The sequence below is a fragment of the Felis catus genome, chromosome B4 (assembly GCF_018350175.1).
Source record: "Felis catus isolate Fca126 chromosome B4, F.catus_Fca126_mat1.0, whole genome shotgun sequence".
NCBI classification, from domain to species: Eukaryota; Metazoa; Chordata; class Mammalia; order Carnivora; family Felidae; genus Felis; species Felis catus.
In genome coordinates, this window is record NC_058374.1 from 124,008,920 (window position 1) to 124,035,567 (window position 26,648).

General features: G+C 40.6%; 1 protein-coding gene across 1 annotated transcript; it reads left to right on the plus strand.

Annotated features, from left to right (window-relative positions):
• Positions 1-5,759: 5,759 nt before the first annotated feature.
• On the plus strand, positions 5,760-26,629 carry TDG (thymine DNA glycosylase). Its single transcript, XM_006933983.4, has 10 exons — positions 5,760-5,971; positions 14,159-14,301; positions 16,709-16,950; positions 18,080-18,149; positions 19,708-19,843; positions 20,038-20,120; positions 20,200-20,294; positions 23,375-23,546; positions 23,978-24,103; positions 24,703-26,629. The coding sequence occupies exons 1-10, from the start codon at positions 5,949-5,951 to the stop codon at positions 24,831-24,833; spliced, it is 1,221 nt and encodes a 406-aa protein (XP_006934045.2). The 5' UTR covers positions 5,760-5,948; the 3' UTR covers positions 24,834-26,629.
• Positions 26,630-26,648: the final 19 nt, after the last annotated feature.

Below are 26,648 nucleotides of genomic sequence, written 5' to 3' on the forward strand. Positions count from 1 at the left end.
AGGTAACGCAAGACTATATTGTGAAGGATTTGGGTTGTATATATAACATGAATCATGATACACTCAGCTTTTAAACACTTATGGAGGTATATTTGACATAAACCACGTATTTTAAATATGCAAATTGTGAGGTCTGGCATTTGTACACCTGTGTGACCATTACCACAATCAAAATAATTAACATATCCATCACACGCAAAGTTTCTCCGTGCCTCTAATTCCTCCCACAGTCTCCTCTGGATCAACCACTGATCTGCTTCCTGTCACAACAGATAAATGCATTTTCTAGAATGCTCTGTAAATGGAATCCTGACATACTGTCTTGGTCTAGCTTATTTCATGCAGCACCGCTATTTTGAGATTCATCCACATTGCTGCATGTATCACTAGTTCACTTCGTTTTACTGCTGAGTATAATTCTACCACAATTGGTTTATCCATTCACCTTTGGTGGACATTTTGGTTGTTTCCAGTTTGGGGCTTATAGGAATAAAGCTTTTATGAACAGTAAAATGTATCAGAAAGACTAATATACAGGCCTGTGAACACATGCTCCATTTCTGTTGAATACTTTCCTAGGAGTAGAATGGCTGCAGCATATAGCAGGTAGGAGTATAGTCAACTTTTTAAGAAATTGTCAAGCTGTTTTCCAAAGTAGGTATCCAGTTTCACACTCTCACCAGCTGTGTTGACAGCTCCAGTTCTTCTCCATCCTCTTCCAACACCTGGTCTGGTTAATCTTTTTAATTTTTAGGGACTCTAATAAGTTGGTAATGGTGTCTCATGACTAATGATGCTAAGAATCCTGTTGTATGCTTATATTTTCTTTGGTGACATATCTGTTCAAATCTTTTATCCATTTTTTATTGTTTGGTTTTTTATTATGAGTTTAGTCATCTTTATGTATTATGGATATAAATCTTGTATCAGATTTGACCTGTAAATATTTTCTCCCCGTCTATAGCTTGTCTTTACTTTTCCTTAATAATCTTTTGAAGAGCAGAAGCTTCTGACTTTAATGAAGTCCAATTTTCAATTTTCTCTTTTATGGATCATGCTTCTTGTGTGCACAGGGCAAACACCCAGGAGACTGGCCCTGCCTGCCAGCAGCAGCAATGATTTCCTATCCAGGAGCCTAGCTTCTTACTTCTTGAGCTCACCACTCAGAAACCTTCACTTTGCCTTAATTTCTGCAATATTCTCCCCTAATTCATTCACTTAAAAGTACACAGGGGCTACACATTTATTCATGTTATTTAGTTAACATGGGTTTCATGTTAGAAAGGAGCTCTCAGGTTAACTGATTTAAATAGATGCCTCAGAAAACGACAAGTAATTTTTGTTTATTTGGGATCTTGCTCTGTATCTCACATTCCTGTCTCTGAGAAGTGAAAGCTACATCAGATTTCAAACATTAATCAAATTCCTGACATACCTGTTGAAAATGGCAGATACTGATTAAATTCCATATTAAAGGTCAGAGGTTATTTTCTGAAAACAGTGCAGAAAATAAGTTAACTTCTATTAGGATAATTACACTGTTTCTAAAAAATTTTTTTAAATTATACATTCTTGAGGCGCCTGGGTGGCTCAGTCGGTTGAGCGTACAACTTCAGCTCGGGTCACGATCTCACAGTCTGTGAGTTTGAGCCCGGCGTCGGGCTCTGTGCGGACAGCTCGGAGCCCGGAGCCTGCTTCGGACTCTGTGTCTCCTTCTCTCTCTGCCCCTCCCCCACTTGTGCTCTGTCTCTATAAAAAAAATAAGTAAAATGTTTAAAAATTTTAAATTATACATTCTTATAAACTAAGAAAGTATATACTTTAAAAATTCTTGAGATAGAACATGTAATAAGAAGTTTCAGGACAAGATCTTTAAGGCAAGATAAATACCGGCTTAGCACAGCTAAAACTGATTTGGGGGACACCTGGGTGGCTCAGTCAGTTGAGCGTCCGACTTCGGCTCAGGTTATGATCTTGTGGTTCGTGAGTTCTAGCCCCACATTGGGGGCCAACTTGGCTTTAACTCACAACACTGAGATCATGACCTGGGCTGAAGTCAAAAGTTGAACGCTTAACCAACTGAGCAACCCAAGTTCCTCTATCTTTTGAGTTTTCTGCCATGAATCCAAAATCATTTTATGCAGTGCCCAATTCCCATTCATATTGTAGTCTATCAGTAACAAGTCCTATGTATGTGTATCTTGTGTCTCTCTTCTTAGAAGGACACCAGTCATTAGATTTAGGGTCCACCTTAATCCAGTATGACTTTATCTTGATTTGATTACATCTGCTAAATAAGCCCACATTCACAGATACCAAGTGCACACAAATGTGAGGGAGACAGTATTCAATTCAGCACAAGCTCCTATCACCTACTCAAAAACTTAAATACATAAGTGAAAGTTTAAACATTAACTGGAAAAAAACGTTCAAAGGCTCATAAATTTTAAGAATAAGAAAAGTCAGGGGCACGTGGGTGGCTCAGTTGGGTGTCCGACTTCGGCTCAGGTCATGATCTCGAGGTCCGTGAGTTCGAGCCCCGAGTCGGGCTCTGTGCTGACAGCTCAGAGCCTGGAGCCTGTTTCGGATTCTGTGTCTCCCTCTCTCTGACCCTCCCCTATTCATGCTCTGTCTCTCCCTGTCTCAAAAATAAATAAAACGTTAAAAAAAAAAAAGTCAACTCTTGAAGCCTAGAAAATCTTGTATTCTCCCCTAAAATGAATGTTCGTTAAAGCCCCCTGACACACAGATTTTTTTTCTAAATCATTTGCTTGGAACATGTAGCGATTCCCCCAGGGCAACAGAACAAATACCCCATTTTACAAAATAAAGCTTAAGTATTAAAGAGCTGTAATAAAAGGCTGAGGAGATACAACAGAGTGTGTGAACCACAGGTCTCCTCGTTTGCTCCCTCTCACTTGGTAGAATAAACTCCATTAAAATGGCTTTTCATCCTTTTTTTGATTGTGATTCACAGTAAGAAATACATTTATAGGATCATGGTATGTATGTACGTTTTTATGTGTAAACAAAACAATACTTACGTTTTGTTTATTATAAACGCTTTAACACTTGTTATTCTGTTGTATTTCTCCTAATGCTTAGTTTCAGGACCCACTTGAAAATCTGCAGTTCGGAAAACCCTCCCCCATAGTAAACCCTGTTGACAATAAGATGCAACTGACTGACAGAACAACAGCTAAGAAGGAAGCAAGTTTACCAGGTTCCTCACAGGGAGAGGAGGCATTGGGAGGAAGAGGGAAACAAAGTGAAGCAATTGGCTCTTCTTTTGCTGTTGTCCCATCATATAAGGTTTCTTTTTTTTTTTTTTTTAATTTTTTTTTTTCAACGTTTATTTATTTTTGGGACAGAGAGAGACAGAGCATGAACGGGGGAGGGGCAGAGAGAGAGGGAGACACAGAATCGGAAACAGGCTCCAGGCTCTGAGCCATCAGCCCAGAGCCTGACGCGGGGCTCGAACTCACGGACCGCGAGATCGTGACCTGGCTGAAGTCGGACGCTTAACCGACTGCGCCACCCAGGCGCCCCTAAGGTTTCTTTGAAGTAGAGACATATTTGGGAAAGACTGGAGAAGGACCTTTCTCCTAGGCTTCCACAAACTCTGGTGGGCAAGGCTCACAAGCACAAGTTTGTCTTCCAGATTCAGAGGGTTAGAGAAAGACAGGACAGGAACCACTTTGTTGCAATTGCTTCACCATTTCCTGGTTTGATGTCCTGCTGCCCACATTCTCTACCAGGAAGCTCTTCCTTTTGCAAGGCAGAACTCAGCAGAGGCCCCTGGTCTGCGGAGGTCATGACTGGAGCTGGCAGACCCAGGACGCACAGCACTCCACAGGAGTGAAACGTTGAGTAAAGGTTGCAGCTCTTTATACACACTTTTATTTATTTTTAATTTATTTGAGAGACAGAGACCGTGGGAGAGGGGCAGAGGGAGAATCTGAAGCAGGCTCCATGTTCAGCGTGGAGCCCAACGTGGGCTCAATCCCAGGACCCCGGGATCATGACCTGAGCTGAAATCAAGGGTCGAACACTCAACTGACTGAGCCACCCAGCCACCCCTTTACACACATTTTTAGTCACTAGAATTCTGTCTCTGAAATAACTGAGGTAAACTATCTGCTTTAAAACTTTTCTGGACTGCGGTCCTGAGTGGTTAGAAAAACCAGAAAGAGAGAGAAATAGAGAGAGAGAGAGAGAGAATGGGCTGTTGTTCATTCAACAAGTCTTCACTGGATATCTACCGTAAGTCAGGTTCTGAGTAGTACCTACTAATGGACAGAGCATCTGTAAAAGATCCGAAAAATTTAAAAATATTAAAAGTTTCCTTGAAGCAATTGCTATGATACAAATTAATCATAAATAAATTCTGTATTTACTCATGAAAGCCCCTTGGTGGATCCCAGAGTGATGAGGATACATGAAGCACAGATCAGTCCCTTCCCAGTCCATGTTACATTAGTGGGAAATAAACCTTGGTTGCTGTAAACCACTGAGATTCAAAGAGGACTTCAACTACCTCCATTTTGACCACAGTCGGTATTCTCTAAGTGTTTCTTTCCAGCTTATCTCTAAACTCAGCAAAATACTCACAAGGCAATGCAACCCCATGCTGGGAACCAAAACTACCCCTCAAGAAATAAGGACTGCCCTGATGCCAACAAGACCTTGTGTGATTGACCTGAGGACAATGATCAGCCTGCCCCTGTCCCACCCCTTACAGGGCTGGAAGTATTTTCAGCCCTTTGAGACGCTAGCCCACTGTCTTCCCGGTGTGGGCCTCGGGGAAATAAATTCTTGCTTCACCACCATTCCTATCTCTACCTTTGGATTTTGTCAGCGGTAAGTGGCCAAATCTAGACCGTTTGGGACCCTGGAGCTGGGTGCTCTCGCACCGTAGGGCCCAGATTACAAGATTTTGGAGTCATTTGTTACCACAGTCTAGGTAAAGCTAACTAATACAGCAGCCATGTTTTCCATCACGCAAACTAGAGACACAGAAAAGCCTCTCCCCGTTAAGAGTTATTTAGTGAAGTCCTCATACAAACACCGGTGACAATTTGAATACTAATGAAACAAAAATCATCTGGAAGAGCCATTGAGAAAGCAGAAGGGCTAGTCTGTAACGTAATAAAGGGGCATGGTGCTTAAACGACATCTATCGTACACTTAAAACGTCAATATTTTTGCATATGCAAATTAAAGCAGACATCGGTTCCCGTAAAACTTTACAATTTACGAAACAGTTTTATTAGAGTTACACTCATTTTACAGACTAGTGAACTGATGCGCAATAGTAAACTGATGGTATGGTGACCTCAACTCCCAGGTTTGCTGTCTCCAAAGTCTCTTATTTCCCCCACATCACGAACTTGATAATTGATACTTGATAACGCAAAACACTGTTTTTTTAATCGGTATAAAACCTGGGGTGGAAAGGCCTGGATAACCCTAATAAGCATAACCATCTCACCTACACATCGTCCCCAAAGGGCATCTCCCACTCGTCACCCCCAACCGCCCACCAGCGACGAATCTGATCGGACAAAAAGCTTACGTCAGCACAGCGCTCCTCATCCCACAGTTTTTGTCCTCCACCCTTCCCGAAAGGCCAAGCGGCGTGCAGAAGAACCAACGAGAGGGGAGCGAACGTGATTGGGCTGCCTGCGTCACGTGACGACCACGAGGCGTAGGATTTGGCTCGGAGCAGACGGAAGCGCCGCGCGTGGGGGGGGGGGGGTCAAGACTGGGAGGGGGGGAACTGGAAGCTCCGGGGAGGAGCCTGAGCGTCCGCCGCTGTCCCAGTTCTGCCAGCAATCGTGTCCAGTCTCTGATTATTGTTGTACCGCCGTTGGTACGCCGCGGTACTACGGAGACCAGTCGTTCGCCTGCCCAGCAGGAGTAGCCGCTGACTAGAGCGGCAGCGGGGAATGGAAGCGGAGAACGCGGGCAGGTAAGCCCGGGGCGGAGCGCCGCCCTTCCCCCCAGCGCCCCTCGCGGCGGGGTTGGCCGGCGGGCGCGCGCACGCACGCAGGGGTCTTTAAAGGCCGCGGCCGGAGTACAAAGACCTGGCCTGCGCGTGCGCACTGCCACCCTCCTCGGGCCGCTCGGAAGCGGCGCCACCTGTACCTGTGCCCTTCTTCCGGCCTTCCCGGCATCCAGCCGGCTTTAACAGGCGTTAATAAGCGACCCACAGGGTCCGGTTAATATCTCCTTCCGGTTGTCATTGGCTACGTTTGCCTTCACCCTCCGTTATTATGCGAAGAGCTGTAAAGATGGAATATCACGCGTATCACTTCTGGAGCTCTAATTTTAAAATTAGTAGTTTTATTGTGGCTTCCTTTCCCGTAGGTTTAGTAAGATCAACGTCAGGGGCCACAAGGTGGATAACATTGCCGTACAAAGTCTCTTGAATTCTATATTATGACTAATACTCCCAAGTAGTCATCTAAAATGCTTTCTGGTGATCTTGGGGGGTGACTTTAATCAACTTTTCAGTATGTCCTTTGAGGAGTGTTAGATTCGTGGAGAGAACGTTTGGCAAACGCAGAGATTGCGAGATTCGAACTCCTCGCAGAAAACTAAATGAAAAAAATCATTAGATAGGGTAGCAGGATCCTTAAGAAAAACTAATGATTTACATTGGAATAAAATTCTGTAAGATCTAATAATTTTCCGGACTCTCCGGGGCCCTGAACTTAGGCAAGACACTTCACTTCTCTGGGCCTGTTCATGTCTGTAAAATAGGACATCTCTGGAATCCAGTTCTGACATGCTGTGAATCTGTGTTATGTGGAAGGGATTAGATCACCAAAACAGTCTTTAGAGGTTAGGAAAGGAGGTATATAAAGTGTGGTCTTTATCCTGGCTTTTCTGGTCAAGTCCTGAAATAAAGTACTGCACTTCCTTCCCAAAAGAACTTTACATTTAAAAGAATTCACCAGAACTTGTGAAATTCACTCCCACCTTTGCGATCTTACTTCAGATCAGTACTGAAACCTGGGTGAAGTCTACCATCAAATGAATTACACATTAGAAGACCTTGCTCAGTGCTTCAGAGCAAAGTAATAGGTCTCTGGTACGATGTTTACCTAAAATTTGGCTTATATGCTGTCTTAACCCGTCCACAGGGTTATAGATCATTTTTAATTTGACTCACTAAGTTTTAACCTCAGGAAATAGAGAATTTTGTGTTAGTAGTGTAAGGGCTTTATCCTTGGGGATTCTGAGATGACTGAGGCCCCAGATAATCCTGAGAAAGTGGTTCTCTGTCACTCTTGACTTCATGCTAATCAAGGAGTAGAATGGAATGCCGGATATAATGAATTTACTTTTTATTTTGGAAGAGTAATTTCAAAAAATTCAAAGGAAAAAATTCCATTAATATGGACTCTTTTTTTAAAAGAGAAGATAGTTCAAGTATCATAACAAATAATGTTTACCCAGAGAGGAAAAAAGGAAGGAGAGGATCAGTATGTGTCTAATGAGCTTTGGCATGGAACGGACATTTATCAAAAATGGAAAGTAGGATGCCAAATCAAAAATGACTTTGTAAAAGTGTGACATGGGCTACTGAAAATACAGACTGGAAAGGTTAACCCTTAAATGAAATCAGCCTTTCTGGAAATGTTAGGGACCAAAAAGAACTTTTTTAGTTAGGTGTTGACATCGAGGGCAAGAAAGGTTTGGATGTTCTGCCTAGTCCACCGGCATGGTGTTAGTAGATAACAGGAAACAAACATTTGGTTCTAATTTTTCTTATCTCTATGTTAAGAAAAATGATTAGAGACAAGAAATGGCAGAATGAATGTCTTTAAGAGACAAGATCAATGAGGGCATTTAAGAGAACTTTCAGCTGCTGTAAGAGAAGTCCAGTTTCCTGGCCTGGATAAATTATATGTCAAATGAGAAGCTAGATTACAGCAGTCTTTAAGAACTTAAAGATAACAGGAGAGAGACCTGAAGCCTGAAAATAAACACATGAGTTCCTGTTTCTTCCTAGGTGGAGTCTGTCTTCTAATTTATTGACTTTGATCCTAAACAAAATTTTTACTTTTCAGTGGTTATTGAGCATATTTAAAAGGAACCAGTGGCCACTAGGTTACAGTATAATTTGGGAAAAAAGCAAGATGTATCAAGCTAGGTTCATTCCCTTTTGGATAATGATACTGGACTAGACAGCATCAGGATGATGCTGACAGGAGGTATCTAAAAATTTAATCCTGTCCTGTTTTCTTTATTATTATTATTATTATTATTATTATAGCAAAATTATTATATACCAGGCACTGTTTTAAGTGTTTTACATATGTTGACTAATTTAATCCTCATAACCAACAAATTAGGTACAACTATTTCCATTTTGCAGATGTGGAAACTGGGACACAGAGGTTAAGGAGCTTGAGCAGAGCTGAAATTTGAACGCAGGCAATGTGGCCCAAAGTCTGCCTCCCTGACAACTGTGCCACATATCACTTCTCTGTGGGCAAGACGAAGACGGACTGATGGCAGTCCAGTTAGGTGGAATCAAAGCTGGTTTACTGCCGAAAGAATCGAGGGCAGGCTGAAGAGAGGTCTATATTGATGTGCCTTGTCATTCTACCCCAACTTGCTCTTTTCAGCAATTTAACAACTTCCGGGTGCTGTTGGAATGCTGATAAGATTTGTGAATGACCCAACTCTGGAAGAAGTTTGTGGAATTGGTAGTTTAAATCAGAATCCATATCCTAACAGCTGGAGTGTTGAATCATCTTTTACCAAAAGAGGCGCAGTTCTGTGCTTAGGTGCAGAAGTATCAGTGATGTGAGGGAGAGGTAATAAAAGGGCAGTTTTCATTGACATTAAACTCAGTTTGAATCAACAGTATAATGTGGGTTCTAGTAAAGTTAATGTAATGGATTCTGCAGTAGGACTCCAGGATGAGGAAGCTGAGCCCTGCTCGGTTTCAGGATGATGAAGCTGTATCTGGAGAATTTTTATTTTGTTTTCTTTTAAGCACCAAAAAATGACAAAGTAGTGTAGAAACTTGAAGTCATACTATATGAAGAAGAGTTAAATGAATTGGGGACTCTGGCTTGTTCTAAATCTTTGTATTTATAGTTCCTAGTAGACTATGTACAGTAAATACCCAGTAATGTGTGGTGAATACACACAGTTCCACTTCGCAATATTAAATGTAGTCTTTAAATAGTTATGACGGTATTCCATTGTAGTTTATATACGTAATTGTCTTTAGTTGAGAATTTAGATTATTTAGCACTGATTTTGTGTGTATGTGAGTGTTTTGTTTTGTTGGCGGGGGGAGAGAGAGAGAGAGAGAGGGAGGGAGGGAGGGAGGGAGGGAGGGAGAGAGAGAGAGAGAGAGAGAGAGAGAGAGAGAGAAATAGAGAAATCTTAGGCAGGCTCCACACTCAGCACGGAACTTGAGGCAGAGCTTGATCCACAACCCTCTGGTCATGACCTGAGCTGAAATCAAGAGTCAGATGCTCAACCGACTGAGCCACCCAGGCACCCCATTGATTATTATTTTGTAATTATTCAGTGTTGTATAATCATATTAATATGAATATTAAGTGAATAATAATATGAATATTATTAATAATATTAATATTAAGTGAAAATAATAAAATATTGCTATGAATTGTGTTCTTCTAAAATGCCTATGTTGAAACCTAATCCCCAATGTAATGGTATTTGGAGGTGGGGCCCTCATGAATGGGATTAGTGCCCTTTTAAAAGAGGTCCTAGAGGTCCCTCACCTCTTCCATTTTGTGAAGACACAGCAAGAAGGCCACCCCTATGGACCAGGAAGTAGGCTCTCAGCGGACACTAAATGGTGTTTTGTTGTAGCAGCCCAAGAGGACTAAGACAAATGTATATAGAAAAGAGCAACTTAAATCTTTAAAATAGTGGAAAATATCTGAGTATTAAAGAAGTTGGAGGTGTTCATTTTAGAGAAAACCTTAAAGAGTTAGTTTTTGAAGTACAGCAAAATCTGAATTAATTGGACTCCTCAGTCAGCTGTGTGTGTGTGTGTGTGTGTGTGTGTGTGTGTGTGTGTGTGTGTGTGTTTTAAGTAAGACTGTTAGGAAATACACAATTCATTAGGAAAATACACAGTATATCAATTTCAGACGGCTGTAAAAACCAGTGCTTTGGGCACTGATGTTCAAGGGAAAGGGTGTGCATCTCTGATTTGGTCTTGTCTGATATCTCTGCCGTGTGCTTCCCTGCTCAGATGCCCTCTACTCTCATGCCACTGGGGATCATGCCAGAGATCGTATCTGAGAAAGCAAGACCCAGTTTTGTTTGCCTGTGTCTCTGTTGGGTAATACTGATTGTGTTTATATCGTTGTATATTGACATGGATGTCATAGCTAATTTTGGGGGCGGTTGTCTCTTAAGTTATGACTTGATGGGAGGCGTAAGGTTGCTAGTGAGGCTTCTGTCTCTAGTAGCATCCAAGCAGAAAGACTAAGACTCGCTAGGGAACTAATTGCTGGCTGCCCTGGGGTGTGACTACATCATACTTCCAGACTGAAAGACCCACCAAGGCCAGAATTCAAGGAAATGTGTGCTAGGTCCTGGCACTGCCTTTGCCAGAACCAAACAGGCACCAAAGAACCCGAGAGGAAGAGACAATCTTACTACCTTAGCTGAGTTTCACACATTTCTGGATAATGAAGAGACCTGTATTCATCAGGGTGGGTAACCATGGAGGGCTAGTCAAGGGTGTGGTTGGCCTGCGATGCTTTTTGGAGGAGTGAAAAATGAGTAGATATCCTCCCGCCCTCCAAAAAGGGGGGTGTGAATGGAGCCTAGGAGAGAGGAAGGGGTGAGCTTCAGGCAAAGGAGAGGCACAGAACAGTGTGGGGACAAACCAATGATAGGGAAGAAAAGTGAGCAAGGGGAAATAAGGTCATCCCTCATGCTTGGAAATTTGATACCAAATTTGAGTTACAGAAAATAAAAACTCTGGGATCTGGACAGATTTGGTCCCATTTCCTGTACATCGTCCACATATGTAAAAATCATTTTCATGGTGAGAGAAGGAGTCCGAGAGGAGGAGTGATGACCAAGTGCTCTTGTGTCGCTGTCCCTCGCACAGAGAAAACAAGCCTTGTAAAGTTGGCGTGATTCTGAATTACAAAGGGCAAGTGTATATAAATACAACAAATGTATTAAATATCTTCTAATTAAGGTTGAACAGGTTTATGCTGCTTACAGTTGTAATTATCGCTGGATAATAGGAAATTGAGTTATCTAGAACTCTAGTTTCCTAGCTTTGAAGTCCTTGAAGGTTTTTTGCTTGCTTCTGCCAAATAATAAGAGTGTTGTGTCGCACTCTCTTTCCTTTTGTTCTGTTAGGAAGCCGTTGAGATGATAAGACTGGATTTAATACTCAAGATAGTGTATTACCTTAGAACTTACACATTGTATTTCTCATTTCTTTATTTTTCTATTTCTGTTCTATTTTAACTTCCTGTAAAGTACCAGAGGTCATTTTTAGAAACATTAAGGGACACGCTGATATTATAGATAAGTTTCTCAATTTCTTTCAAAATTGATATATATCTCTAAAATAACACTTCTGGGTTTTTTTCTTCCTTTTCATTTTTTTTCCTCAGCCAACTGATTTCTAAACTTAATTTTCAGGTTCTGCACTTCACATCTAAGTATGACCCTGAAATATGCGAAAGCCACATTTTGGAAATTTGTTTTTTAAAGTTCAGAATCCTTTTGCCATGTAAAATCTTCCTAAATTAAATACTTTAAGTTTGGACTTTGTGAAGTGCTTGAAATGGGACACATCTGTGAAACTCTTGAGAGTGGTGGCCAGAAACATGGGCAAGGGTGGAAGGTTGTCTTCTTGACAGTGTGACAGACTAAGAGGAGACGTCCTGCATTCTTTGGCCGCTCGCTTATTGTGACTTAACTGCGGCTGGCCTCAATCAAAGGTTACAGTTCATTGTGCTGGAATATCCGAAGGGTAACAATACAAGATCTCTCAATGTAACCTAGCAATATCTGACCCCTCCTTAGAGTATTTGAGTAATAAACACTGAACAACCAATGATTTTACAGTTCATCAAAAGGAGCTATGATTATTATTAAAGAAAAGTGTGGTGGAAAAAGAGGACATTTTACTTTGTGCCAAGCATGATTTAAGTGCTTTTCTTCAACTTTTACATTTGAGATTCTAGGACTTGTCTACATATTTTCCCAACATGCAGCCTTAGGTTACAATACTGTTTCGTGTTCCTTTCTACTTTAAAGTCTGTATTAAACATTTTCTGTGCTTTAAAAAATATCAGTACATTAATTTTGCTGCATAGTCTTTTCATGTTACTAGACTAAAGTTTACTGGATTGTCGTACCTATTTTTTATGTAACTGGAAACAATATATTTAAAGAAGTAAAAGTCTTAAGATATAGTGTAATACCTTTCTAATTCTTAACCTTTTCTTTAACAGCTTACCCTTGAAGATAGCTTGAAGCTAAAATTCCTCTCCAGTGGTTTGTCCATTAGGATTTGGCCCCTGTCTTTGAGCGTCTGGGATTTCAGCCTGGGCACCCACAGATAGTCTCTTACCCTGTGTCTGCTTCGGCCATTTAAGCTTCTGCTTTAGTTTGCCTCCCCCGCCATCCCAACCATTTTATTAAGATATGATTTATGCATAATAAGACTCATTCACATAAAATGTACTAGTTTATCTTATTTATGTATTTATTCATTTGAACGAGCAAGCGGGAGAGGGGCAAAGAGAGAGGGAGCCTGGCTCCTGAAGCCTCCTGAAGCAGCCAGCACAGACCCCAACTCGGGGCTCAAACTCACAAGCCTCTAGATCAAGACCTGAGCCAAAGTCGAACCAACTGCACCCCTAGGCGTCCCTAGCTTTTCTTTTTAATCTCTACTTTCTGAGCTTCCCCTTTTCTTTCTCCATAACTAATAAGTGAGTAGCTTGCCACAGAAAACGACTTTTCTCTCCAAATGGTAAATGACACTGACCCATTTTATTTCCTAGTGTTTTCCTTCCCGTTGTGTATGTAATGGCATCGTTTGGCATTAGATGTAACTTGAGTTTCAGAAAATACATGTTTGCTTCCGTAGCTTTTGTGCTGTAGGCAGCAGTGTGAGACAGTGATGGGTAGTCATGAGAAATTGGTTTTGGCCATTGTTTTTTGTGTTCCTTATATTGAACTGAGTACTTGTAACAAAGTCTGAAAGATGTTCAGAGAAGAGATTTAAAGTGTTTTTTTTCCCCATAAATTCACAGATATGTGCAAAATGTCCATTTCTAGCCCTCATCTAGTGGTAAAAACCCAGCAACAATTTAAAACCAGATCCAATGCATAAATCATTAAATAGGCAAATAAACCAAAAGAGAACCTTAAGTAGATTGGAGGGAAGGCAGGAATGGGGAGTTGTTGGTCGAAGGAGAAAAACTTCCGGTTATAAGATGACCACGTTTTAGGGATCTAATGTACATGGTGGTGATTAGAGCTAATAATACCTTGCTACGTACTTGAAAGTTGATAAGAGAGTAGATTTTAGATGTTCTCATTACAAAAAAGAAATGGTAATTATGTGACGTGATGGAGGTATTAGCTAAGACTTAGTAATCATTTTGCAAAATATGTATCAAATCAAAACATCATATACTTTTAACTTACACATTTCATGTCCGTTGTATCTCAGTAAAGCTGGGTGGGGTTAGGTTGGAGAGGATCTTATGACCAAAGAATTAAACGTGAAGATAGAGACAAACTGTTTGTATGGACACTTTAACCCTGTATGAGCTGCTGTGCCTTTTAAGTCTCTCTGCTAGCAAATTCCCATGATCTCATTTCAGAGAAAGCACAGGCTGACTTGACAGGACTGGTAAGTTTTATTGCTGACACATCTTGTCATTAATCAGTGGGAGAGTTCCTTAATATTGGTTAATAGGCACAAAGTAAAAATCGGGTGAATACACACATTTAGGAATAGACCTTCCTCCTCCCTTTGCCCCTATTATCAACTCTATATATTACAGTCTGACCACACAGTGTTTGGATCCTAAAGGTTTTTAAAGCTCATCGTTTAAACTTCTAGTCAGGTAATTTTATTGACATGTCTTGTACTTAATTGTTCTTTCAGCTACTCCCTTCAGCAAGCTCAAGCTTTTTATACATTCCCATTTCAACAAATGATGGCTGAAGCTCCTGATATGAATGTTATGGACGAACAGCAAATGCCAGCGGAAGTTCCAGAACCAGTGCCTGCTCAGGAACCCGTACAAGGTAGTTTTCATCAGGATAGTTGAGAAAAGTAGCTATTGGATTGGCCAGCTTATGTAAGAAGGGGTCTAATGAAGAATTTTTATTTTATTTTAGTATTTAAAACGTTAACCACTTTTCAAGTATGTGCCAGGCACTGTGATACATTTGGGGGAATAAAAGAACATGGATCCTGCCCTCAAATAGCTCATAATCTAGTAGGAGAAAATAGTAAGTAAACACATAGTATGCTTTAAGCACACAGTGGTGAAGAGGGGCACAGGGTGCTGTGAGAGCTCATAGGGTTGACACTAACTCGGACCGAGGTTCAGAAGCAGCTTCCCAGAGCTCTGGAAGTCAAGGGTGAGGAGACTATATCCCCATGAAGAATGGGGTGGGGAACATTCCTGGCCTAGGGAATAGCATGGGCAAAAGACAGATGTGAAGAATCATGACAGTTAAAAAGTAGTTATTCTGTGTCTTTGGGAGTCTGGTGTACAGCAAAAAAATAGTGATCAATGAGGCTGGAAAGTGCCTTGTAACTCGAAGAATGTATGTTCTCTCCTGAAGGTGGTAGGGAGCTTTTGAGAGAATGGAAGCAGAGGGTGACTTAAACAGAGTCACATTCCGAAAGTCAGCCTGGGAAAAATTATAGAGGATAGAATGGTTGGTAGGGAGTAAGGCAGAATTTGGAGGCAAAAAGTGGATTTGAGACTGAATAATCTGAGGATGAAATGAGGGAGACCTGAGGGGATGGAGAGAAGAAGGTAATGGTTTTCTCCAGTGTAGCAGTATCGTATGAGAAATGTGTTCAAGAGTTTCATCTTATGATTCCAGAAACACATCTGACTCCACTGCATTGGAGATACCCCTGCCGATGACTCTCCTATTTTTCTGGGCTGGCAGCACTGGGACTTCCCAGCTACAGGCCAGTGGAGGTGGATCCCTTCGCGTAGAGAGTGGCTAAACCAGTGTGGGGTAGAAGAGAGGAAGGACAGGATGCTGGTTAGGGAACTGCCTAATGGTAGTAGAATGGAGGAGGGGCCTAAGAAATTAAGAGAGATGTTAAACAAGGGTAAGAAAAGCACACCTTCGTATTGGGTAACAGTAACTCTAGGTCAGTTCTTGACTGGGCGTGTTTCCCGCGCCCCCCCCCCCCCCAAGGGACATTGGGCAGTATCTGGAGACAACTTTGATTGTCATGATTGGCAGGGTGCTACTGGCATCTATTGAGTAGAGGTCAAGGTTGCTGTTAAACATTCAGTAATATACAGGACAACCCTGTATATTACTTAAACAGAGTAGCATTCTACCAAAATCATTCAACCTAAAATGTTAGTAGTGCTGAGATTGAAAAGCTCTGCTTTAGGTCCTAAGACATCCCTGGTCTTGCATATTTTTTCTTTTTTCTTTTCTGTTTTTTGAAGTTTATTCATTTATTTTGAACGTGCAAGAGAGAGCGAGGGAGGGGCAGAAAGAGGGTGAGAGAGTTCCAAGCAGGCTCCACACTGTCAGCACAGAGCCCAACTTGGGCCTCAAACTCTCACGAACTGTGAGATCATGACCTGAGCCGAAACCAAGAGTCCGGACACTTAATTGACTGAGCCACCCACGTGCCCCCCTGGTGTTGCCTTTTTTTTTTTTTTAATTAATTAATTAATTAATTTTTTAACATTTATTTATTTTTGAGAGAGAGCACGAGCCAGAGAGGGGCAGAGAGAGAGAGAGAGGAAACACAGAATCCAAAGCAGGCTCCAGGCCTTGAGCTGTTAGCACAAAGCTCCATGTGGGGCTTGAACCCACGAACTGTGAGATCATGACCTGAGCCAAAGTCAGATGCTTAATCAACTGAGCCACCCAGGTGCCCCCCTGGTCTTGCCTTTTGAAGACTACTTTCCCGCCCAGAGATTTCATCTTCAGCATCTCTAAATTCACCTCTTTGGCTGTGTGTGGAACAGAATACACTCATCTCTAAAACAAGCCCACAAGCCATTTGAGGTTTTCTATTGCTGGAAATTATGGGAAAATCGAGTTAAAAGGTTCCCTTCCTCCCTATTTTTTGCTCTATTTATTTTCTCGTTTATTGCGCTGTTTATGTATTTACATTTAGAATTTCTATAAAATAGGACCTGAATGCTTTAAATCCCTGGGGAGATCAAGATGACAGGGAAGAGTCCATGGGAAATCAATCTATGATCATTATATACATTTCATCCCGAGAACAGCTAGCAGAGGAAGGAGGGCAGGGTATAGGGCCTCGAGAACCCCGTCCTAAGGTGAAGGAAGAGGGAGGGTACTGCAGAGGATGGTGAGGCTGGGAGATAGGAGAAGGTAGCAAGGGCGTCGATGGGGTGACTCTACTGGGAAAGCTGCCTGATGTTCTTAAGTTATGTTTTTCTGCATCTACTTCATTGAAATTACTGTGTTTCAGAGACTCCAAAAGGAAGGAAAAGAAAACCCAGAGCAACGGCACCAAAAAAACCGGTAGAACCCAAAAAGCCTGTTGAGGCCAAAAAATCTGGCAAGTCCACAAAATCAAAAGAAAAGCAAGAAAAAATTACGGACACATTTAAAGTGAAAAGAAAGGTAGACCGTTTTAATGGTGTTTCAGAAGCTGAACTTCTAACCAAGACCCTCCCGGACATTTTGACTTTCAATCTGGACATTGTGATTGTAAGAATTTTTGTCCTCATTTGGTTTTATAAATAGTATTGGTGAATTAAATTTACATAACCTCTGTTCTTGCAAATAGCATTTTGTTGAACCATTTCTAAGAATCCTTTTGGTAGTAAATGGTGTCATTTTGTCACCTTCATAAGGTTGTGGGCACATATGGATGTGTTTAAGAGGATGGGCTCCAGAGTACGGCTGTCTGGTTTCAGGTCTTGCCGTGTGGGTATGACCTTGAACAAGCCTTAACCTTCCTAATCACCAAGTTTCCTTATTGGTGAAGCAGGGGTGATAATAGTACCTTCCTCATAGGATTGCAGTTAGGTAAAATAATCCACGTGAATCACTTAGATTGCACATGACGTGTGAGTTCTCCATAAGTGATAGTACTGATTTTGAGCTCTGATTTTTGTCAGTAACTGTAAGAAACATCAGCATGCAAACAACTGTAAATGACGTGGAGTGAGCGGCTTGGTGGGAGTGGAGAAGCAGGCTGTGGCTGGACCTGGGCTCAGCTGATCGGTTGCTCCAGGACCTCTCTCTTTCCAGTCCGGTTGGGTGGAGGTGGGGGCTTGGGGACACGAGGGAGTCACACTGTTTTTTATCTCTAAAATTTATTTTTGTTTTACTTTTTTTTTTTTTTTTTTGCATTGAAGTATAGTTGACACACATCCATTAGTTTCAGGTATACAACATGGTGATTTAACAAGTTTATTCATTATGCTGTGCTGACGGCAAGCGTAGCCGCCATCCCTCACCATACGCTGTTGCTATGCCGTCGACCCTGGTCCCCATGCTGTGCCTCCCACTCTCCTTCACCCGTTTTGCCTGTCTCCCCTGCCTCTGGCCACCACCAGTTCTCTGTATTGATGGTCTGCTTCTGCCTTTTTTTTTTTTAAACCGGTTTTTCAAAACAGCAGCAACACTTTTGATATAAAGGGAATTTTTTTTTTCCCTCAAAATGAAATACTTTATTCAGATCAAAAATAGGTACTTGATAAACGGGATTGCCGATGATGCTGGATTAAATTTTTATTTTAATAAATTTAGTTTTGTCCATCACTACTCCACAGAAAGCCCTCAGGCGTAAACCCTACTTTTCAAGACTTAAGTGTATAAACATTTTTTGCAGATTGGCATAAACCCGGGACTAATGGCAGCTTACAAAGGGCATCATTACCCTGGACCTGGAAACCATTTTTGTAAGTAGTTCTTGCCTTTACTTTTTTACTTTTAAACTAGATATCTTTGTTAATAGTTTGGGTTTTTTTTTTTTCCTTTTTAGCCAAACCGTGTGGGTTTTTTTGTTTTTAAGTTTATTTTGAGGGGAGGGGGAAGAGCGCAAGCGGGGGAGGGGCAGAGAGAGACAGAATCCTAAGCAGGCTCTGTGCTGAGCATTGAGCCCCCAGCCAAGGGCTCGACCCCACAAACTGTGAGATCGTGACCTGAGTGGAAATCTAGAGGACGCTCAACCAGCTGAGTCACCCAGAGCCCCCAGACACAAACGTGTTTTCTGTGCCTGCGTGCACAAAAATAAAAGGCTTGAAAAAGATATGTCACTGTTCATGTTTTGGTGTAAGAGAACGGAGGGGCAAGAAAAGTAGCACTTTCTCTTTTGTTTTGCTACTTGTTTTAAATGAGTTTTACTACTTTTTAAAATGAATTTTCTTTTTTAGTTGTTACCTACAGTCATAGTAACAATAGTACGTCATTGTGCCAGTATAGACAGAACACCGACCTTTCCAGATTTCTGCTATTTTATTTCCTAGGAGAGATGAAATGCATTGATCGTTGGGAATCAAGCTGTAACAGTTAAGAAATTCTGTGATTAGAGACATTCTGTTTTTCTAATTTTTTTTTAATGTTTATTTATTTTTGAAGGAGAGAGAGACAGAGTGTGAGTGGGGGTGGGGGCAGAGAGAGAGGGAGACACGGAATCTGAAGCAGGCTCCAGGCTCTGAGCTATCAAGCACAGAGCCCGATGCGGGACTCGAACCCACAAACCGCTAGATCATGACCTGAGCCAAAGTCAGACACTCAACTGCCTGAGCCCCGTGGTAGGCACCCCTACTTCGTATCTGTATTAAAGACCCTCATACTTGTAGAGTGAATTTTAAACCCAATTGTAACTACTATTGTATTGTCTTAATATGTAAGTCGACTTACCTAACTCCACCTAATAGAAAAAGGCATGCAGTAGGCCCTCAGAAAATACTAGTTGGTTATCTAAGAGTTACATTAAAAACATTTAGGGCAGAAGGTACAATAATGTGTTTTGGAACTAAGGACATATTATCTCTATTATTTAAAACAATTTCTAAGAGACGTTTGAATTTTTAATTTTTTCCATTGTCAAAGTGTTGGAACGTTCTGGGTCTGTTGGTGTATGTTTGTCTCTTTGAGGTATTCCAGGGGCAAGCGGTGGTATGACTAGTTTCTAGAAAGAAAACCAGTTTTGAAGTCTTCTACACTGACTAGCTGTGTATTCTCAACAGCCATTTACCTTGACTGCCCTGGGAAGAGGAGATAAAAATAGTAATTAATATTTCATAAGATCATTATGATTAAATGAGATAATCCATGCAAAGGGTTTATTAACACATAGTGATTGCTTGATACGGTATTTGACCTGTAATTTCCTAAATATCCTAAATGTTTTATTTTTTTTTTTTAATTTCAGGATAAATATAGACTACCATAGTGATTCATGGGGCAAAAACCTTTGACCTACATGCAAATAAACTGAACTCTCTTTCACAGGGAAGTGTCTGTTTATGTCAGGCCTGAGTGAGGTCCAACTGAACCATATGGATGATCACACTTTACCAGGAAAGTATGGTATTGGATTTACCAATATGGTGGAAAGGACAACACCAGGCAGCAAAGATCTATCCAGGTAATTTCATTCATTTTTATAGGTTGGAACCTGACCATGCTGGTGTCTCATATACTCTAGGAACGCTGTATGTATCTAGTGCAAGCTGAGCTTAACAAGTATATGAATTGATGTTGTATTGAAAGCTGTCTGAATTCAGCATATTATAAATATTACCGCACTTATATTTTGACTACTTTTTAATTCACTTTTAGTAAAGAATTCCGTGAAGGAGGACGTATTCTAGTGCAGAAATTACAGAAATATCAGCCACGAATAGCAGTATTTAATGGAAAATGTAAGATTTACTTTTAAATTTTGTCTTTTTTCTTTGCTGACATTATGGACAACGTAAATATGTTTGTATTTCATTTTAGGTATTTATGAAATTTTTAGTAAAGAAGTTTTTGGAGTTAAGGTTAAAAACTTAGAATTTGGACTTCAACCCCATAAGATCCCAGACACAGAAACTGTAAGTCCTTAAAATTATATTTGTATATCAGCTAAATATGAATTTTTTTTCTAGCTAGTTTTCCTTTTTTATTTGTCCTTTCCATTGTAACTTGTGCCATGAAAACAAAGCCCTGGATTTTGTTGAGTAATAGTTATCTATCAACTCAAACTAATAGTTGCAGATTAATTCAGATACTGTTATTAAAGAAAGAAACATTTGTCAGGTAAAATGTCTTACGTTATTTGGCTAAAATATTGAGAGGAGCTGGCTAACATACTACATTCAAAATATATTTAATGGCATATTCTTACCAAATTCAAGTAGATTAGCCCTTACTCGGTATGAAACAAACATATAAATACAGACATGCTCCCAATTAGTAACACTGCTCACTGCCCCCTGTTTGTATATCTTAGCCCAGTGTCATTGTGGAGCCATCTAAATAGTGTGCAGCCCGGTTGCAGACAGACATCCAGACAACCTGCTTGGCCCTTGGTGTATTTACTGTCTTATACATAAAGGCATCATGAAGTAACAGTGGTTTTCAAACTCAGTTATTTCTGTATCGCTTCTGCAGACACTTAGTTCAGATTTTGCTTATTAAATCTAGTTTTAAGTTTTGTTTACAACTTAAAAAAATTTCTTTTTTAATGTTTCTTAATTTTTGAGAGAGAGAATGAACAGGGGAGGAGCAGAGAGATAGGGAGACAGAATCAGAAACAGGCTCCAGGCTCTGAGCTGTCAGCACAGAGCCCAACGTGGGGCTCGAACTCACAAGCCGCGAGACCATGACCTGAGCTGAAGTCGGACGCCCAACCAACTGAGCCACCCAGGCTCCCCTTGTTTACAACTTTTTGAAAAACAACATACAAAACACAGGCACATGTGTTATAGACAACATTTTATTTATTTTCGTTTTTTCTTTTTATTCTTTTCTTTTATGTTTATTTATTTTTGAGAGAGAGAGAGAGCCAGAGGGCAGCCGGGGGATGGGCAGAGAGAGAGGGAGACACAGAATCCAAAGCAGGCTCCGGGCTCTGATCTGTCAGCACAGAGCCCAAGGAGGGGCTGGAACCCACAAGCGGAGCCGAAGTCAGATGCTTAACCGACTGAAGCACCAGCCGCCCCTTTTTTTGTTTTTTGTTTTAATAAGTTTTTATTTATTTATTTTTGAGAGAGAGAGGGAGCAAGTGGGGGAGGGGCAGAGGGGAAGGAAGATAGAGGATCTGAAGCGGGCTCCCTGCAGACAGCAGAGAACCTGATGCAGGGCTCGAACCGACAAACCGTGAGATCATGACCTGAGCCGAAGGCAGCTGCTCAACCAACTGAGCCACTCAGGCACCCTGACGACATTTTAAATGATGGAGGAGCCAGTGTGTCAACAGGTTTTTGTGGAGACCTCAGAATACGGTTTCTGCCACCTCCGTACATTTGCACTTTTCCTTTTTAAATTTCTTCTGTCTTTAACTTGTTACAAATATGTCATTGACAGAGTAGGTGGTAGCCCTGGTCTTTGTTTAAACCAAGGCCTACACTTAACCTACTTTAGTAAAATTGTACAGGTGAGTTCATTGTTTCCTATAGATTACCTCATTATTGTCCCTTAAGAGCCAAATGAGGCTCAGGTACATCTCTTGGGTATTTGTGCCCGTAATAGGGTAGTACCAACTGAATTTGAATCCTATCATGATAGGTAATTTTAGCTCTTATATTGAGCTGAGAGTATTTTTATCTTTTAAAATACATTCTTTATCATGAGATTTTAACAGTTGTTGATGTTAGTGACTCTTCTTTGAAACAAAAAAAAAGCTTTCAAATTTCTGGATCATTTTAATTGAAGAATATCTTAGGATTCGAAAAAGTGCTACTACACAACCTGGTAGCATTTGCACCTGCATGTATTTATGAGTCAGGAGTTTCTAAATGCTTTCTACACAAAAGAAAATGAATAATTTGTTTTCTATAATGTTATGGAGGCCAGTATAAAAAAAATTGCAAGAAATTGCAACTGGAAATTCCATAAACTAACAGTCTCACTCTTTGATATACATGTGATATATATTGTTATATATTTAGTATTCTATGAACAACAATTTGTCACCATTATCCAAAATGATAAATGCAAATGTCTTTCTGCTGGGCATTGCACTTCTAGGAATTTATCCAAGAGATACACTCACACATATTCAAAATGAAATACGTACAAGCTTTTTCACTACACCTTATAATAATAAAAGACTGGAAACAACCTAAATGCCCACAGCTGGGTCTTGGTTAAATAAGTATGCAAGTACTACACAGCTGCAAAAAAAGAAAGTCTAGGGGCACCTGGGTGGCTGAGTCAGTTGGGTGTCCAACTTCAGCTCAGGTCACGATCTCATAGTTTGTGAGTTTGAGCCCCGTGTCGGGCTCTGTGCTAACAGCTTGGAGTCTGGAGCCTGCTTTGGATTCTGTATCGCCCTCTCTGCCCCTCCCCCTACTCATGCACTCGCTCTCTCTCTCTCTCTCTCTCAAAAATAAATAAAACATTAAAAAAAACAGTCTTTTTACTCTGCTCTAGATATCTGATACAGAATTGTCTCTGAATACATTGTTGAGTAAAAAAGCAAGGTGTAGAACAGGGAATAGAGAACATGTTATCATTTGTGCGTTTTTTAAAAAGGGTGAGGGAGAGTACATATATTAGAGACATTTGATTCTATATTCATAGAATACCTCTGGAACCAGCGACTTTGATTGCCTCTGGGAAGAGAACTGGGTGGACAGAGACAGAATTGGGGGGAATACTTTTCATTGTATACTTCTTTTGTGCCTTTAGAATTGTGAACCATATGTTCACTGTTAAAAAGACAAGACTGTTAATTGGTAAATGAACATGGGGGGAAAGCCTCATTATTTTGATTTATTGACTTTGCAATAAGTAAATTTTTTTTACAAATTTTAACTCAAGAGACAAAACTACTGTTACTGATTTTACATATGTTAATATGTGATAGGCATCATAATTAATCCCCCCAAAGATAAATTTTTAAATCTCAATGTGAGTGGACTCAATAGATTTGTAACATTTATGTAGCTGTAAAATTTTACGATTTTAGCTCTGCTATGTTATGCCGTCATCCAGTGCGAGATGTGCTCAGTTTCCTCGAGCCCAGGACAAAGTTCATTACTACATTAAGCTGAAAGACTTACGAGATCAATTGAAAGGCATCGAACGAAATACAGACGTTCAAGAGGTGCAATATACGTTTGATCTACAGCTGGCCCAAGGTATGTTTCCATTTTCGCCCTGTTTTTGGGTGTCATGGATATATACACTACTGAACGCACGCACATTGTGAGTTTAAAAGCAAGAGAAAGGGGAACAGTTACATCGTCAGCCAGAGTGTTCTGACAACGGATGTTAGTCACTGTTAAAATCTCCTTTTACCAAAGTTACCCATCTGTCGTGGGTGCTCCTACAGATGTCGAAGATAGAAGAAGCAACATAGCCTACCGGAAATTAAATCTGATAGGCTTGTACAGTTCCGATGAGTTAATTTAATAAATGTCATAAAGAGTTTAAAAGATGGCAACAAAAGATAGATCTCAGCACACGTGAACATTCAGGAAAAAGATTCGTTCATGAGGATTTCTGAATAAAGCTGTTTTCAGAACCGTTGTACAAAAACAGCTGTAAATCCCTTTTACCCTCTCCACAGAGGATGCAAAGAAGATGGCTGTTAAGGAAGAAAAATACGATCCAGGTTATGAAGCAGCGTATGGCGGTGCTTATACTGAAAATCCGTGCAATAGTGACCCTTGCAGCTTCTCTTCCAATGGGCTAAGTATGTTCCTCCGTACGTGTCTGTCTTTCTCTCTTCCTCTCTTTCTTTCTTGCTCACGCGCACTAGCAGGGGAGGGGCAGAAGGAGAAGGAGAACGAATCTCAAGCAGGTTCCATACACCAGGACTCGATCTCACGACCCTGGGATCCTGACCTGAGCTGAAATCAAGAGTCGAATGCTCAACCAACTGAGCCACCCAGGAACCCCTGTTTGTTTCTTTCAAACACTTGGTTTTGTCAGGACTGGGGAAATGCACTTTATTTTTTTAAAAGAGAATGAATTATTGAAGTGTGGGAATGGTACTATGAAAATCTTTTTAGTGACAGTGAAATGTGATGGTTATCTGAGGTTTCACCACATAGGTGTTAGCAGCTCATTTTCATTAAGTCGTTACGTCATTCTAATCACATTCCCTCCCTGAATGACCATTAAGGGTTTCTTAGTCCTGTATCTGCCAAGAGAACAGACACTTATTATTGTATTGAAGCAGCTTGCTGTTTTAGCGGCAGTCCTCCTCCGCTGGACTGCTAACATCTCTTGATGAATCGTGTAAAGCTTTTTAGATAGAATGAACTAACCTTCTTCTCCCCACCCTGGCAGCTGACAGTGGAGAATCAACTTTCAGTGACATTCCAAATGGGCAGTGGATGACCCAGTCGTTTACAGACCAGATTCCTTCCTTTAATAATCACTGCGGGACTCAAGAACAGGAAGAAGGAAACCATGCTTAAGACTGGTGTTTCTCAGCTCTACCTAAATGCTGCAGTTTTAATGCAGTAGTCAAGAAGGGGCTAACTGAAGCATTTTATTAGTATTTTATTCTGGTGATATAATCATATTATGGTTGTGTGGTAGAATCAACTGTATGAACCTGAGTAAGCTTGGAAGAAAAAAAGCACGGTTTTTTGTGTATGAGTTTTTGTATTTGAATTAACCACCATTCCAGCTTTTTATAAAGTATATTTCATTATGAAGAAATTGATTTTCTTTTGGGAGTCACTTTGAATCTGTAATTTTAAAATGTAACTGTCCGAATATTTATACTTGATTATGAACTGTGCATAAACCCAGATATACCATTATTCCTTTTATGCCTAAGAAGGGCATGCTAATAATAATTAGCACCGGTCAAGAGGCAGATGTGTTGAATTCTATATGTGAAGCTAACCCCCAGGGGAGTCCCATGTGGTGCTGTCTAGCGGTGTTTGACGGGCTCCCTGAGGCGTACTCACCCTCAGACCCCTTGGCCTCACCAGCAGGGAGGGTTTGGGAGAGTTGCTCAGCCGTAGAAATGTCAAGTGTGGCCTCACCCAGCCTTCTCTGACAGGGCGCTGAGCCCTGCCTTTGGCCTCCTCACCCCTGCGTGTTAATCCTCTAGTATAGGCAGAAACTGCCCTGCTGGAATGGTAAATTCCAGAGAATGCAGTAGACCTTTTAAAGTTTGTTATTTCTTCTGTGTTTTACTTGAGAGACATACATTTGATAGGGAAGGAACTGAATTTTTCTTACGGTATCTAGCACCTCCTTGGCTTTAAGGGCGTAACATGGAAAGTGGTGAGAAATGAACTCAGCCTGAGCAACAAGAAGCTGGGGTGTTTTGATAATCTTATTTAAGCTGGTGCTTTATGTACGTGAGATGTATTGAAATAACAGAATTTTTCTTGCTATGTGAATCTAATAAGCTGTCACTTAAAAAATTTTCTCTGCGTCATTGCTGTCTGTTACTGTGGACTTAAGTGAGCCTCGTGGCAGGGTTAGTTTGAAGTAACGTACTTGTGTGATTTTCTAATGCCTTTTCCATGGTGCTACAGATAGTCCAGACTACTAGGCCTGGTGGATAGTAAAGCTGGGTATTCAGAAATGCCATTTGCAATTAACTCCTGGTCACTTCTGAATATCCTGATTTCATACATACCCAGGGAGCATGCTGTTTTTCAATATGAAAATATTTATGAGGTGTTTTTTTTTCCTAAGAGATTATATGGCTTGTTCTTCTCTATATGATAAGAGAAACAAATTCTTGTGAATCTTAACATACTTTTTAGCTGTGGCTATGATGGATTTTATATTTCTTTTAGTCTAGGTCAAGCTGTGTAAAAGTCATTCATGTTATTTAACTCATGTACTGTACTGCTGTTTACATGGATGTTTCATGCGGGTGCTTTGAAGTGCCTTGCATCAGGGATTAGGAACAATTGAATTATTTTTTCATGGGACTATGTAAAGCATGGAAGTAGGAATTGCTTTGGTATATAATGATTGTAGCTTTACAATAGATTTTTTTTTTTTTAATCTGACTGGAGAACATACCCTTAAAATTATAATGGACCCTCATTAGAGAATGGGTTTGAGGATTTTCCAAGCATACAGCAATGGTGTTTTTCATTACATTTGACAGATGAGTAGTAAACGTTGATATATCCCCTATGTGACAATATGAGACTTTTTCATTAAATAATATTGGAAAGGTTTTTAAATTCATTTGGAAGTCTGATGGTTTTTACAATAAAAATACCAAGAATGATTATCCTTAGTTGCAGGTTTTT

Excerpts from the sequence above, each read along its gene's own strand:
- TDG (XM_006933983.4), top strand. The coding sequence starts at position 5,949 with ATGGAAGCGGAGAACGCGGGCAG. Across the intron at positions 18,150-19,707 it reads TGGACCTGGAAACCATTTTT|GGAAGTGTCTGTTTATGTCA; the intron begins GTAAGTAGTTCT and ends TCTCTTTCACAG. Across the intron at positions 23,547-23,977 it reads TGATCTACAGCTGGCCCAAG|AGGATGCAAAGAAGATGGCT; the intron begins GTATGTTTCCAT and ends CCCTCTCCACAG.